Source organism: Achroia grisella, unplaced genomic scaffold, assembly GCF_030625045.1.
Source record: "Achroia grisella isolate CSIRO2021 unplaced genomic scaffold, CSIRO_AGI_Agris_v1 utg512, whole genome shotgun sequence".
Classification (NCBI taxonomy): domain Eukaryota; kingdom Metazoa; phylum Arthropoda; class Insecta; order Lepidoptera; family Pyralidae; genus Achroia; species Achroia grisella.
The window spans coordinates 945,365-960,220 of NW_026712906.1; the positions used below are offsets into that span (position 1 = coordinate 945,365).

The 14,856-nt window shown below is 31.1% G+C and overlaps 1 protein-coding gene across 2 annotated transcripts in view; it reads right to left on the bottom strand.

The window, feature by feature from the left end:
• LOC131846789 (sarcolemmal membrane-associated protein) overlaps positions 1-13,692 on the bottom strand; it is a 28,744-nt gene extending 15,052 nt beyond the window's left edge. Inside the window, exons 1-4 of one of the 2 annotated variants that reach the window (XM_059196186.1) lie at positions 13,034-13,692; positions 6,061-6,177; positions 1,384-1,524; positions 693-731 (exon numbers count right to left, since the gene is read on the bottom strand). In XM_059196186.1, coding sequence (XP_059052169.1) covers positions 693-731; positions 1,384-1,524; positions 6,061-6,177; positions 13,034-13,225 — 489 coding nt within the window. In that variant the 5' untranslated portion in view covers positions 13,226-13,692. The remainder of the gene's footprint in view (positions 1-692; positions 732-1,383; positions 1,525-6,060; positions 6,178-13,033) is intronic. The other variant, XM_059196187.1, reaches the window with a different exon arrangement.
• Positions 13,693-14,856: the final 1,164 nt, after the last annotated feature.

A 14,856-nucleotide genomic window follows, 5' to 3' on the forward strand; every position in this document is an offset into this window, starting at 1 on the left:
ACCTAATAGTTGTCAATCCCGGCAAAGGCCGCATAAGATCAAAAAGATATCTTATATGTAAATATATTATAGGACTTATCTAAATATAATAATAATAAATTACATTTAAGTTAGTTTCGCCGTATATACGCGACTGTGTTTAAATATTCCAATTGCTAGAGGTTATAATATTAAATAGGAATTCATCAAATGTTCCTTGAGGAATGTTATTCAGTTTGATAAACACTATTGCTGGTTAACCGATCTATATCACATTTTGCTACTTACTCTGTATACAGTGAGACCATGCTACAATAAACAGGGACTATTAAAAAAACTATTCTATATAAATAAAAACAGAAAAAGCAAAATTTTGAATTTTGAATAATTTTAAAACGTGTAAATTTCGCTGCAGGATTATAGCGTCACTATGTGACGTACAGTAATAATTATATAATTTATTATAATTACTACTTGTATGAACTGAATTTATACCTGCATTTTCAATGTATTAATCCAATTATAGTCCAATTAGCCTCAAGATAAGTTACAAACGAATTCTCTAAATTCTATTGCGACATGTCTAGTCAAGGGCAGGTAGCCACAGAGTAGCCTAATCTAGGTACTTGTTTCTAATTCGTACAACGGACAATGGAAAACGTTTCATAACATACGGGTTTCAGTATAATATCAAATAATTTATATTACTTTACCAAATATTCAGAAGATGGTGGAGGAATGGTGCTTTGAGGCTGCGAGTAAAAATATTCAATTTATATTTTTAAAATATGCAATCTACAAGTAAATATGCCCCTCATCATATCGTTATCAAAGCAAATAATAATATAATTGTGTTTTTAAATTTGTTTCTTTTTAATACTCATTGCAGATTTAATTACATGTGTAAAAAGTACTAACAGATAAGCACCCACGACGAACTATAAACCATTAAACAAAGAACTAATATTACTTATAATATTAGTCATTATACCAACATGAAAAAATAAATACAATATAATGTATATCACTACAATTATACAACATACAAAAGTCTAATTAGAACATTTAATTGACATTATTCGACATGTCTCATGTATTTTATAGACCCCAAAAATACGACTTTAATACTGACGATCTATACTAAAATTGTAGAATACGTTTAATTAAAAAATCTATGGTTTCAGAAATGTTTAACAAAACTGTTGATAAAAACAATAAAATAAACCAAATTCTATTGTTTTATTATAGTTAGTTGTAAACAGACCATATAGCGCATTTGTAGTAAGTATATAGTTCTTATGTGGGTGGCTATCAATCACATAATAAACATCCGTACACAACTTACGCCGTGACATATGAAATATTCCAAACACAATCATTATCTAGGTAGAGTAAAAAGCCTACCTTTTCTGAATTGCTTGCATTCTCAACAACGGGTATGCCGAACTGGACCACGTCACCTGAAAACACTTCATGGGGCTCCTGCTCTTTGGATATAGAGCACCGGTTGTTGTTGATAAACGTGCCGTTGCTGCTCTGATTGTCCTACAAACAAACAAATATATCACTTGGAATGTATAATATGCGATAACAATAACAAACTAGTTACATTCATTGTGATAGAATGCTGAGAAACAAAGGTTCGGAAAGCATTTCTAAAATGTATATCATTAAAAAATTACTAGTCCGAAATTAACAAGAATAGTCAGTAAAGTGTATAAATAACATACATATTTTAACACTCTTTTACATAACTTGAATAGCAATGAAGCTGACGGGCGACCTGATGGTAAATGGTAGCTGTCGCCGATATATTTACTTGAAAAGTACGCGGGTTGCCATTCCAGAATAGAATGGAATAGAAAATTCTTTATTCAAATAAACTTAATTTAAGCACTTTTGAATAGCCATCACAATTGTTTTAATATACCGCTCATTCGGAAAGCTGTCTCATCACAAGAAGAATGAGAAAGAAACTTGCCTGTTGCTCTTTTAAATAATCGTTGTAACTTTACGTTTTTAAACCGAAACGTGTGAATACAAACTGCCAACTAGCACTAATCTTTTAGGATCAAATATTAAATAGACAATAAGTCCAGAGATCTAAGATATCATACAGTAATTTAACTACCTTATCCTTCAACTAAAAAGAGCTAACAAAGTAAAGCTTGTCACTGAAATAAAGAGACTTTTTTGTTATAAAGTCTATATAAAAATCGTCACCCTGCCTACTTAGAAGTACAAATTAATATGCATGATTTTCTGTCTTGGCTATTTATACCAATGAACTGCTTACAAGTTTTGCAAAGCTATTTATTGCGAATTTATGGCAAAACATACAATACAAAAATAGTATTTCTATAACTAGCATAATTGAATTTCCGTTTTCGTCAAGTTCCGCATTAGATAAAATTTTATCAACAAAGAATGTTGATGACGTCACATAAAAGAAATTTCGAAAATCAGAGACGTGTGTTCTAAATATCTTTACTATTTAATGATATGGAATAATTTGATATAAAATAAAGATTCTTCCTGACAAAAACGTATGTTAACAAAAAAGAATACAAATATTGAAAATGCTATTGAATTCTCAATAACTAGATATATCTTGTAAATAAATTAATATGCTCCAAGTTTCATTCAAAATCAAACACTTTTTTGTAATTATAAATCTTTGCTTAAACTAGTGAGGAATGTATATCTAGTTATGGTGTCTCACAAAACAAGACTCGGTCGGAGCCAGTTTACAAAATTAACATAACTTTGTGGAAGTATCATAATATAGATTTTGGTAATCACCATTTCGATCAAGCTATAAATACGCATTCTGTAGAGATTTATCGTCGTAACCGTAGTATCTGTTATGCATCTACTAAAAAAATATATGTGTTCATAAAGAGCATCTATTACTAAACAATATGAAATTTATTAGGTAAGTGAATCAGTACATAAAACATATGATTAATTATATACACTGAACAATATAGGTACCTGATAACAAAAGTCAACAGTCTAGATGTTATGTTCCGTAATTTTATTGAGGTATAATTATAATAGATACAACCAATTAAAAAAGATTTATATATTTATACGTACTATCAGTTATCTGTGATATAGATAGTTAAAATAAAGCATGTACACATATATAAACATAATAAACAAGTCGCTTAAATTTGTACTTTAAAAGTTGATGTTACCTATATATTTGTTAGTATGTACGATATAGTAAGAGTAACAGCGCCAAAGACTATTCTACTGTTAGGTATAAGACACTATACTCTCACTAATCGTTATTTGTAATTTTATAATATATACATATATTACATTACATAAAAACACTAAATTAAAAAAAAACTATTGTATTAATAATGAATGGAAATCACTATCTGCTTTTGTGCATTCGGAAATAGAAATAGAAATAATCTTTATTCAAATAAACTTAATATAAGCACTTTGGAATAGTCAAGTTTTTTGATTCTACCGCGTATTCGGAATGCAGATTCATCACATGAAGAATAAGCAAGAAACTTGTGTGTTGCTTTTTTAAATAAATATTGATTTACTTATATTTAATTAATTAACAAGGATTAGGTATGCAACAATCAACATAGAAACCGCTACGCACTTAATATCTGTTCAATCAAATAACATTGTAAGCGCTATGAATTTTAAGTTAGATATTTTCTGCAAAAACATGATTATCGTTTATAAATTCTTCAATTTTATAATAAGCTTTTTTCGGAGTAATACAACTAAGGGTTCTCCCGAAAACAAAATACGTACATTGTATTTTGTTCCATAAAAGGGAAGCCTAACGCAATTTTATATGACTAACGCGAGAAAAAAACCTTTAATCAAGAAATATATGCCAATATATCGCAGTTTGATTAATTGAAAATTTAATTAAATTGAAAAAAATCTTCGTATATACATATATAAAACGCTGAATAAATGTAGAAGAAAAAGTTCAAAGTGATCCTACAAGACAATAAATCTTAACGTGTGGTTTGCCAGTTTGAATTCATGTAGGTACCCAATAAAAGATCAAACACTATCGATTTCCGAAGTTAGATCTATTTCATCTGTAATATTACATTATTATTAATGCTATTTGAATATACTGTACATAGTAATGTTATAATACAGATTTACCTTAGACACTTTAAAAAATAAAACAGAATAAGACGTCTGAAATGAATAGAAATTTACTTCCTATTTCATACCAAAGTAGACAATCTAAAATGATATGAGTATGGGTACCTCTGTCTCACCTATTTCAGATGCCAAGAACCTATCTTGTACCTATATCTTGCAAGGTAAAAATTTCGGTTGTAGTAATAAGGCACTAAAATTCCTTAACTATGATGTTAAGGAATTTTAGTGCCTTATTCCAAACCCGTCGTTCCGAATCCGACGTCGTTCCCAATAGCAAAATATGAAAGGTAGCACATGTCATGTCCGTGGTAACGACGGTACATATACACATGTGTAAGTGACTGTTACCACTTACCGTCAGATGGACCGTCAGCGTGTACTTCATTTTAGTGACAGAAAAATTTCAATCTGCCGTAGTACTTCAAAGCGCCGACATTTTTTTCTATTTCCAATTTCCAACTCCACTTAAATAATCTTGGAATAAAATGTAAACTAAGCGATGTAGTGAATAAGAATTAGTTCGCTATACCATGACGAAAATATTCTCACTGGCATCCCATCATGGTATGAATGGGCAATTAGCTGCGATTCATTACCTAATTCTTTTTACTTTTCGTGTGAAAGTTTGTTGACAGTTTCAAATTAGCGATCTAGAGAACAATGCCATAAACGCATATGATGTCCATCACGTGTTTGGTAATTCAAAGCGTAAAGAAAACAGATACAAGACGTCTGAATCTACGGAACCAGCGAAGTTTTAATATTACTTCGCTCTATCCGAATGCTATTCTATTCTTGTAACTGCACATGAGGGTAGGCCCATACTTGCAGAGATTGTACCTATTATGGGTTCTTAAAATATTTATATACATTGTCTTAAATATTTCTTAAATATACAGATGTACATGTGTTTATATAGAAAATTGACGCCGCGACCATCGAAATTAAGGCAGTCTGTTAAACCACCAGATCACGATCTTCAAAATCAAAAAGCTAACGTAAAATATTAGTGACATTCTACGTTAGGAAAAGATACATTAAAAACGACCTTAGGCACAAACCAACAATTGGAAACGCATACCAAAGAAACAGCCTCTAAATGCGGAGACGCAGTTTAGTGAACGGAATTAGCATGATGAGACAACAGAAGTCGTACATTCATAGAAATCGACTGTGGGCGGAAGCGGTGAGAGCCGAATTGTCGAGCTGGGCTCATTATCAGACCTTAACACGTAACCAGTCCAAGGTTCTTTCATAACAAATAGATAAATATTTATAAACTTTAATAGTTACGCTTCTACAGTGAACATGGAGGTTTATAAAATTTAGAAGATAATAGAACAAAAGTTATACTACAAAAAAAAAGAAGTGAATACTACAAAACGAAAACTGAAATAACTGCTGGATAACAAATACTCTTCGAGAACATATTCATTACAATATTTGTTTCAAAGTTAAAGAAGAAATAAAAAACAGAGTATTATTTTAATAGAGTTTACTTTTAAATTCCGATTTTGCATATAAATATATATATGTAGCAAGTTATGCCATCGTATCATGTATATTTGAATTAAAATTAACTTCTTTTTTTTTCCTCAACAAATGTCTCCTATTTTGATCAGGGTTGAGTTACTGATATTATTTATAGGGCCAGTATACATCAATAACAATCGCGTGTAATGCAACAGGTCAGAAAATTGCATTACATACATTAAGACGTAACATTACAATGCGTATATTCTGCAATAAAAATATGAACATGCTTTCCATCAATAAAGTGCCAACAAAACGAAGATCTAATACAATGATATATCAAACACTATAAACAGTGGGCTTGCTTTCATTTGTATTCTTTGAAACGAAACTAATCACATTTTGTTTATACTTGTACTTTGAAGCGTGCTACCAATATAGAGTACTTACCACGAGGTAAAAGTGGCCTTTATCGTAGTACAGCGTAGCGTGATGCCGAGAGAGCACCCGGCATTCAAATATAGTATTCGTAGGGCTTGGAGTCGCGCGATAAACATTCCGGCCGATCTGAAATACAAAATAATAAGAACATATGACACACTTTATTGGAGACTTTTATTGTATTGGTACTAACTGCTTCCTGCAGCATTCTAATAGGTAGCATCCAGGTCGGATATTAATAATAATAATAATAATAATCTCAAGACAATTCACACAGCGCCATCTAGACCCAAGTTAAGCTAGCTAAAGCTTGTGTTATGGGTACTAGACAACTGATACAAATACATAGATATATATATTTTTTGTAAATATACACACATTATACATAGAAAACACCCAGACCGACAAAAACAATCATACTCATGAATACAAATGTTTGTGCCGTGCGAGGAATCGAACCCGAGACCATCGGACGTAAAGCGGTGTGCTAAACCACTAGACCACCGAGGCCGTCAAAATTAAAGAACAAGGATTAAAAAAGGCACAGAATTCGTCATCTGAATGTAGAATAAAATAATACTATCAAAAAAGAAGATAAAAATCCAAATATAAACAAGAATGGAAGAGTATCCTGCGTTATCTAAGATACAAAACAATCAAATCCACCCCGTCGTTATACCGAAATCGAGTAACATCTAAACATACAATATTTCACATTTCCAAAATTAGAATCAAAACTAAGGAACTTATTAAAGAGGCAATTTATTTAATGTGAATTTAATTCTAATCCGATGCTTTTAACGGTCAGGATAGATCTCGCATTGGAAGCATATTAATGAAATCAAGACTGGTCATTGAAATAGTTTATTATAAAAAATCTTCCTATTAACAACAAATAAAAAATAATAGATCTTAACAAATAAGAGAGCACGTACGATATTTTTATTATATTTTTCAGATGGTACCGTTGCATAATACCATTGTTGTCGAGTCAAATCACGTTTACATTACCTCGATAATTACTGTAACGCACGCACTCACTCGCTATTGACTCATTGGTTGTGAAGGCAATAGCTATTTTGCAAAACCATGTGGCAACGTGTATTGATGCTTGGAGCTAATTGTATACTTTTCGATTGCCACTTAATTTATTTCGACTAGAGCGTGAGATTTTATTCAATCACCAAAATATCTAAAATTAAAAGTAATTGCCGAATCTATGTAAATGCAATGCTTCAGCCAGCTGCATATAATTTCTTTTATTCTATGTTAATTAACAGGAATTAAATTTATTTTTAACGCAATTAAAAAATATCCCATTGTTTAATTGCGTTAAAAATTACGATATATTAATTTATTATTGACATAATTGACCCATAATTTTAATTTTTTATGAATAAAAATTTCATTTAATTTATTTTATGACTTAGTCGGGACTCTGTTTTAATAGCTTTCGCAATAGTACGCCCTTGCTTGGCCAGAGCAGGATGGTTAGTAAAAATAAATATCAGAGCTCAATACAGAAGAGATTATACATTTTATTAATCGAAATTTATAAATATATATATCCCTATTTTCCGAAATTTTAGCTTAATTTCATATTCACCTAAAAGGTACACTGGTCCAAATGCCACCTAATTCTAATTACCAAATAACATTTGTTCTTTTTCACGCCTAGCCTAACTAGCCTAATTTCCATCAGAAGAGTGAATTCTTCAATTATATCTTCGACTCGACTGCCGCCTATAAACACCCGCAACATGAAGAGATTTCAAATGAGCTGTAGATCATCTATGGAGGAATATGCTCTTTTCTTCAGGATTTAATTCAAGAAAAGAGCATATAGTCCTCCGAATGATCAAACGGACTTCCTCGGAATCATGTCTGATTGTTCTTGCGATGATTTCAAAAAACTGCGCTAGTTGAAACATAGTTTTGTATTTTCTATTGTATTAAACATACCTATTTTACCTTTTAATGATAACGAGGAATTTTCCATCTAATGCCAGACCTCAAATGAATTAGCGCGATAAAGGAATGGATGGATGAACAAACAAAGACGAACCGTAAGGGTCGTTTAAACTTATGATTTGGAAGTTTAAAAATGTAATAAATATTTTGTTTAGGTCTTTAAGGTTCATTTTATTATTACTAAGTACATTAACACCATAACAGATATTAGTTAGAAATGAACTTGTAACAAGTAGGTAGGTATATTCCTTAAAATATGTCTCGTAATGACTGACATTAACATTCCCCATCAATGGCTCTATTAAACGTTTGGCTATATGGGTCAGCGAAGTAGAGAACAAATATAATCAATGCTTGTAAATTATAAAGAACACAATATGGACATATTTCTAACTTGTAGTACTGTTTGAATTTCAAAACATGATTATTCGTTATTTTATCTAAATGAATACCATACACAAGAAAGTTATAATTTCTTTCACCATATCCATAGAAATAAGAAACGTTAATACATTTTCATATTTAAAACTATCTCATAAGATAGAATATTTCAATCTATCTTAATCAATATCTCATCTTATTAGATAGTTTATAAATATTAGAGAAAGTGACAATAGATTATTAAAATAGGTATGTAGGATTTTTTTTTTTTTCTTCTTAGTACACTCACTAAAAGATATATAGATTATGAAATTACTAACCAACACTCGGTTCAGGATTACCTTTGGCTGCATATTTCATATACTTTCATGGCTAAATAGGAACTACGCCTATTTTAATTTTCATGCGTCCCTTAAAACTAAAATCTTAAGCATTTTAACGACATTATAAAAACGCAAGATGTGAGTGAGTGAGATAAGTGTAGTGCAATATAAGAGTGATAAAATAACATTGAATCAAATAACGAGGCATGAAATAATACTCTATCAAATGTTAGAACAATTTGTCTAGTCATCTAGTTTGAATCTCGTATAACAACAATGTCAGCACTTTATATGACGGCTTCCTATTCAACCATAAAAACTGATAGGAACCCGCTTCCGGGGCTAGTACCTACGTGCAACAGATGAGTGAACAGAAATAGCATAAATTAATCTCATTAAATTTAATTGCCAGTGCACAATTGTGACCGTCTCAAGCACCTCGGGTCAGGCTGAGTCATGTACGCACCCTGATCTGACACTATAGTACTTGCATACATGAATTGCATACAAAGTATCGCGATACGAGTATTCGACGCAATTTCAACGCCAAGAAAAAATTGTACACTTTATCTAGACTCTTATTATAAATAGAAATAATCTTTATTCAAATACACTAATATAAATAAGCAGTTTTGAGTTGTCACAGAATATTTTTTTAATCTACCACTCATTAGGGAAGCACAATGATTACAAGAAAAACGAGGTGGAATCTTACAGTGCGTGTTGCTTTTTTAAAATAAACATTGTTCAGCATTACTTATTTAAGATTTATATGAATACAAACTGCCAAATAGCAAAACTGACAAAAGTAAAGAAATATAACAGCTTCTTGAGTAACAAAATAAATCAGTCATAGTTATCTGAGCAGACCAGTCGCTACAAACAGCACCAGTTCACGAGCATAACGAGTAAACGTATCTGAATCTTGTTTACCTTTTCAGGACTAAACGGCTAAACTGATAAAAAAATATGTGAAAATAGATTGTATTACAACGACGAACATATAGGCTCTTTTATCTATACATCTATCTGTCAGTCTGTTTGTTCCGGCTAATCTCTGAAATGGCTGGACCGATATTGACGGGACTTTTTTGGCAGGTAGCTGATGTAATAAGGAGTAACTTAGGCTACTTTTATTTTAGAAAAATAAAGTTTAGTTCCACGCGGTCGCGTGTATAGCTAGTCTTAAATAAACTTGACGGAGTTGCGGATAACTGACGACCGTGGCGATGTATCGGTTCAACATGTATGTACTTATGAGTATAACTTAGTAGGTACTAGATAGATTCTTACAAATCGCCTGCATGGGTACCTCAGTTTCACCTATTTCAGCTCACAAGCAGCTTTCTTTATAATCTGTGTTGTGGATATAAAGTTCAGATTACGCAATAAAATTACATGATAAGAAGCATGACATCTTTGTACTCTCACTTCTGGAATGGCAATCCATGAGTAGTCCAAGATATTAGTCCATTCCAATTACATAAATAAAAAATTGGTGGATATTTTCTATGTATTTGAAAAATGTATTAAAGTACCTCTATCAGAATAGGTGATGATCGTCATGGTGGCAGTGATACTAGGTGCATTATGATGATGAATAATTTGTTAGGAGGAATGTTCCTTACCACTTCATGAAAAAATCAAATTAAACAAATATAAATATATTACTTAATCAATGCATACAATACTTTTTAGTATTATTCACGCAAGGAACATCGTGGGATGAAGCTAATATATGATAATATCAATGTCATATCTATATTAAAGATCATTTAAAGATTATGTTAGATACATGTTCAATAACTACTAAGTTTTTTTATGGATATATTACGAAATGAGGAATGAGAAACACATATCTAAGAATTTAATAGAAACTTCACACTTGGTGTTTATGGCTATCCGCTATCCTATAAGTGACCATAAAGATACAAGAATTATCATTTCATTACTAGATTTAAGAATTAATAACATACCACATATAGTAAAAAAGTTGCGACTTAAGATTTTCTTAGGCGGTAAGTTTCAAATACTTATCTATTTATTTAGTAAAGCTAATAATCACACAAGGGATTGTTCATTAATCACGTGAGGCTTGGAAGAGGTAGGGGTAGTGTAGTAAGATATCACGTGTATTTATTTTTTCTGTTTTTATGGCAATCAAAAACAACGTGCAACCTAGGACATTTTTATCATAGTCCTTAATTTCAGAGTAAAATATAATTATAGTTTATACCTGTATTTAAAAAATATATTCAAAAAATTTTAAGATTATTTTCAGGCACTAAAAATACACGTGATGTTGGGGGTGTGGGGGGGTGTCCTAAATCTCACTACGTCTCACCAAGGGGGAGGGGGGAGGGGTTATGTAATGTTAAGCAACTAACTAAACAAGTAACACTTGTAATAAACACTTATAATGTTACAATGTTGCTTAGCAACCAAATTTGCCAACCAGAATACATCATCATACACATCAGAATGATAATCAAATTTGAACAACTTGACCGCTACACAATGTATGTCAGCAGTCTAACTAGAACATACCACCGATCGTCATTACAGATGCAGTAATCAAAAATAGGTACAGATGGAGTAAGTATATTGGGGAGTCTATTTCTACACATGGAAGCAATTGAGTGGGGAAGATAGCTGTGCTGAATCTCACAACTCCACCTTGCTGGGAGCCATAGTCTTTAGCTGTCTCTCCATTTTAGCTGGGGTATTTTTTATATTGGGGAGTTTGAGCTATTGTCAGGTGCTTGGACCTGTAGCACTGCCTCCTGCATAGATCTACTGTGCCTTTTTCAGAGTTTGCTTTCTAGATCCGTCCGTAGCATTGTGATGAATATAACAGTCCATTTACCCACATACATGTTTTAATCTACCAACTCTAAATGTATTATATTTTCATGTAAGTCAGCATGTATAGTGAAAAGATAAATATTTACAAATTTGTCAATACATTTTAATTATATTTCTGAAATTTAAGACAACACAAGAGTTTCTGTTCACTAATGTTTTATAGTGACAAGTCTCAAAGATAAATAAATATGTACAGGATGGTGTTGGTAGAACTAATCAATTTCTTGAATATATTCAAATTTCTATGGACATCCTATAGACACAATAAACAATTATTACAGTTTCTTAACTACGTTTTAGGGACACATATAATTCTTTATGTTAACATCTGTAGTTATATTATTATAAAAAAAAAACATATTATATGTTGTGACTCGAAAGGTTTAAGACATGGCAGTGTAGTTACAGGGTATGAATTTGTAATATGATACTTCCCAGTAATGGTAATATGTTTCACAATATATTTTGAAATATCTGTGATGCTGTTCATATATATATATGTGATGGGTAGCACTCTCCATCAGGTGAAATATTAGCTTGTTTACAATTCCAAATATGTAAACTATATTACTCTATTAATATTTTCTCATCGGTTATCATAAATTATTTGTAGAATGTATCTTTTGTCTATTGTATCAAAAATTTTTATGTCTCTGCCACAAAATACTAAAGTATTACAAAATATTATATTAACACACATGACTCTACCTAAACTACACACTAATATCTCAATGAAGTACATCCTCTTCAAAGTGTCATCCAATGATATCCCATGATATGTCACACGAAGATTACCATCAAAACAATATTGATAAGAATACATACAGTAAAATGTAATGTACAAATTCATACTCATTGTATCAACAAAAATGATCTCTTAAAATAATAATGTAAATTTTGCTTTTTTTTTGGATTCATAAAACAGACAATAATTCTTAATACAAAATATTTCTAAATTCAATTGCTAAGAAATTGTGCAAGTTTCATAAATATGAAAGTAATTGTCAGTTTCATATCATTGAACTAAATTAAATATAGCCTCAATGCATCAAATGAACCACAAATTATGATTTGTATGGATATATTCCATTATTTTTTCTGTATTGTTATTTTATATCATAAAAATCATAATTTATGATATGCTAGTTATGCAAACTTTAAAAGAAGGTTTTATAGACGAAGGTTATATAGTTATGTACACTACCAAAAAACAGGTTGCTTGGATTATTCTGGTTTAAAGTGTGATAAATTATATTGCAATTACTAGACACAGATACAACTTTTATACTCAGGAAAGCTGTGTAAAGTAGTACTCAGTAGTACTATGAGCACTACATGTGTATAAGTAATAGTTTACATATATATATATGTACACTACAAGCAGCTGTGCTGTCAACTTGTTTTGCTCTTTAATTACACATAAAACATAATTATTCACATACCTTTACTGGCTGTTCCAAAGTTACGCGTCTCTCTTCAAACGGTAACGAATTCGAATGTGGAATGAAAATTGCCCTGGGTACTCCCACATCTTGGTTATTAGGTGGCTCTGGTCCAGGGGTCCAGTTATAGTCCATGTTCTTGATTGTGTTGTTCATTTGTGGTTTGACCTTCTTACTCTTTGCTATCACCATCGCATACACTGCTCCAAGGAGTCAGTGCACATACCTCGTATAAGCAACAACCAGCGGCACATAGATGATCGAAACCAACTCTATTCACTCGTAGGTGAAAGGTGAACACAATTTACTGCCATCTTGAGGGGCAAACATTGTTATTAATTCTATATTCGGTTACACGTCTTAGATATCCCAACACTTATGCAAACGCAAACACCATTATTTATGAAACTTGATTCCTTTCGTCTACGTATCGTAGGTATCGACAATAGTAAAACATCAAAATTTGGAAGAAATATATCAAAACTTAATACCTAATATTTGTGGATTCGAGTAAACAAAATTATCAATTCAAAATTGCCCAAAATATATTGGATTAAATTATTTTTAGGGCGTTAATCGAAATTATGAACAGAGGAACTTACGAAATGGGCGAACGAATCGGACATTTGTTTTGTTGAGTAGGTATGTGTATGTCTCGTTGACTCGTCGTTCATCTGTTAAACAGGTGTTTTATCATGTACAATAAATAAATTTAGGTTTTCTTTTTTAGTTAAATAATAAGTTCCGCAACAACACATTCGTTTCCGATCACGGTTCATTTTGATATATTGTTTTTTATTTAATCATAACGATATTCCATCAACTGATCAAAGAAAGTAAAAATAACCTGAAATTTGTTTACTACACGAATTAAAAAAAAATACAATAACACTGATCATCCATTCAACATTGAACCTACTTCTGAATGTTCTATGATAGTCAACCAAGTTATGAACAGCCTTAGGCTCAAAAATATGCTTAAAAAGTTAATTATTAAATTGATCAGAATGCTTACAATTTATATCCTGTATGTCAGTATTTTGCACTATACAGCAGCAAAGTACTGTGACCTCATATCTTTTGAAAATGAAATTCATAGTTTAATTCAATTATCTCTGACTTACATGAAGTAAGAAATTTTATATTTATAATTTTTCAAGTAACTCTCTTACGACGCGCGTCGGCTCACTTTGATACTAAATTAATTTAATATTGGAAAATGTTATACATTCGCTGTTTACAATTTTAGATTGTAACTTACGCTGAATGTAATATGTATATTGCAGTAATAAAAAAGTCTATTGTTAACAATCTTTTCATATTTGCTACTGTTTCCTCATTCTTCCCTAAATAATAAGAATAAACTCTAATGATTGATAAATGCATATATAGAACTTATGTAAGATAGGTATGTATTGGTGATATAAAACATTAATGAAATGCATGTTACAAAAATAACAGCAACCGATTTTTGTGTAGATACTGTTATTTTATAGATATCGAGTGTTAAAATTGTCTTTATAAAACACCTTTTGTAGAGATGTGCAAAATATTACCGATTTTTATTACACAATACCGATAATAAGCTATGAAACTTTGATAAAGTTTATTAAAATAGTACCACATTCTTCTTGATATTCTTTTTACGGTCAAGTGGTTTGAAAAATTGTATTTGCTTTAAGTGCAGAATAGGTTTTGCCATCCTTTCATTTATTTGTGAGACCATAATAAAAGCTGAATAAAAAACGAAACTCGGTACTTTTCATTCATACGGTACACGTCGTAACTGTACATCCCGACGATTTTAATTGGTGAATTGATGA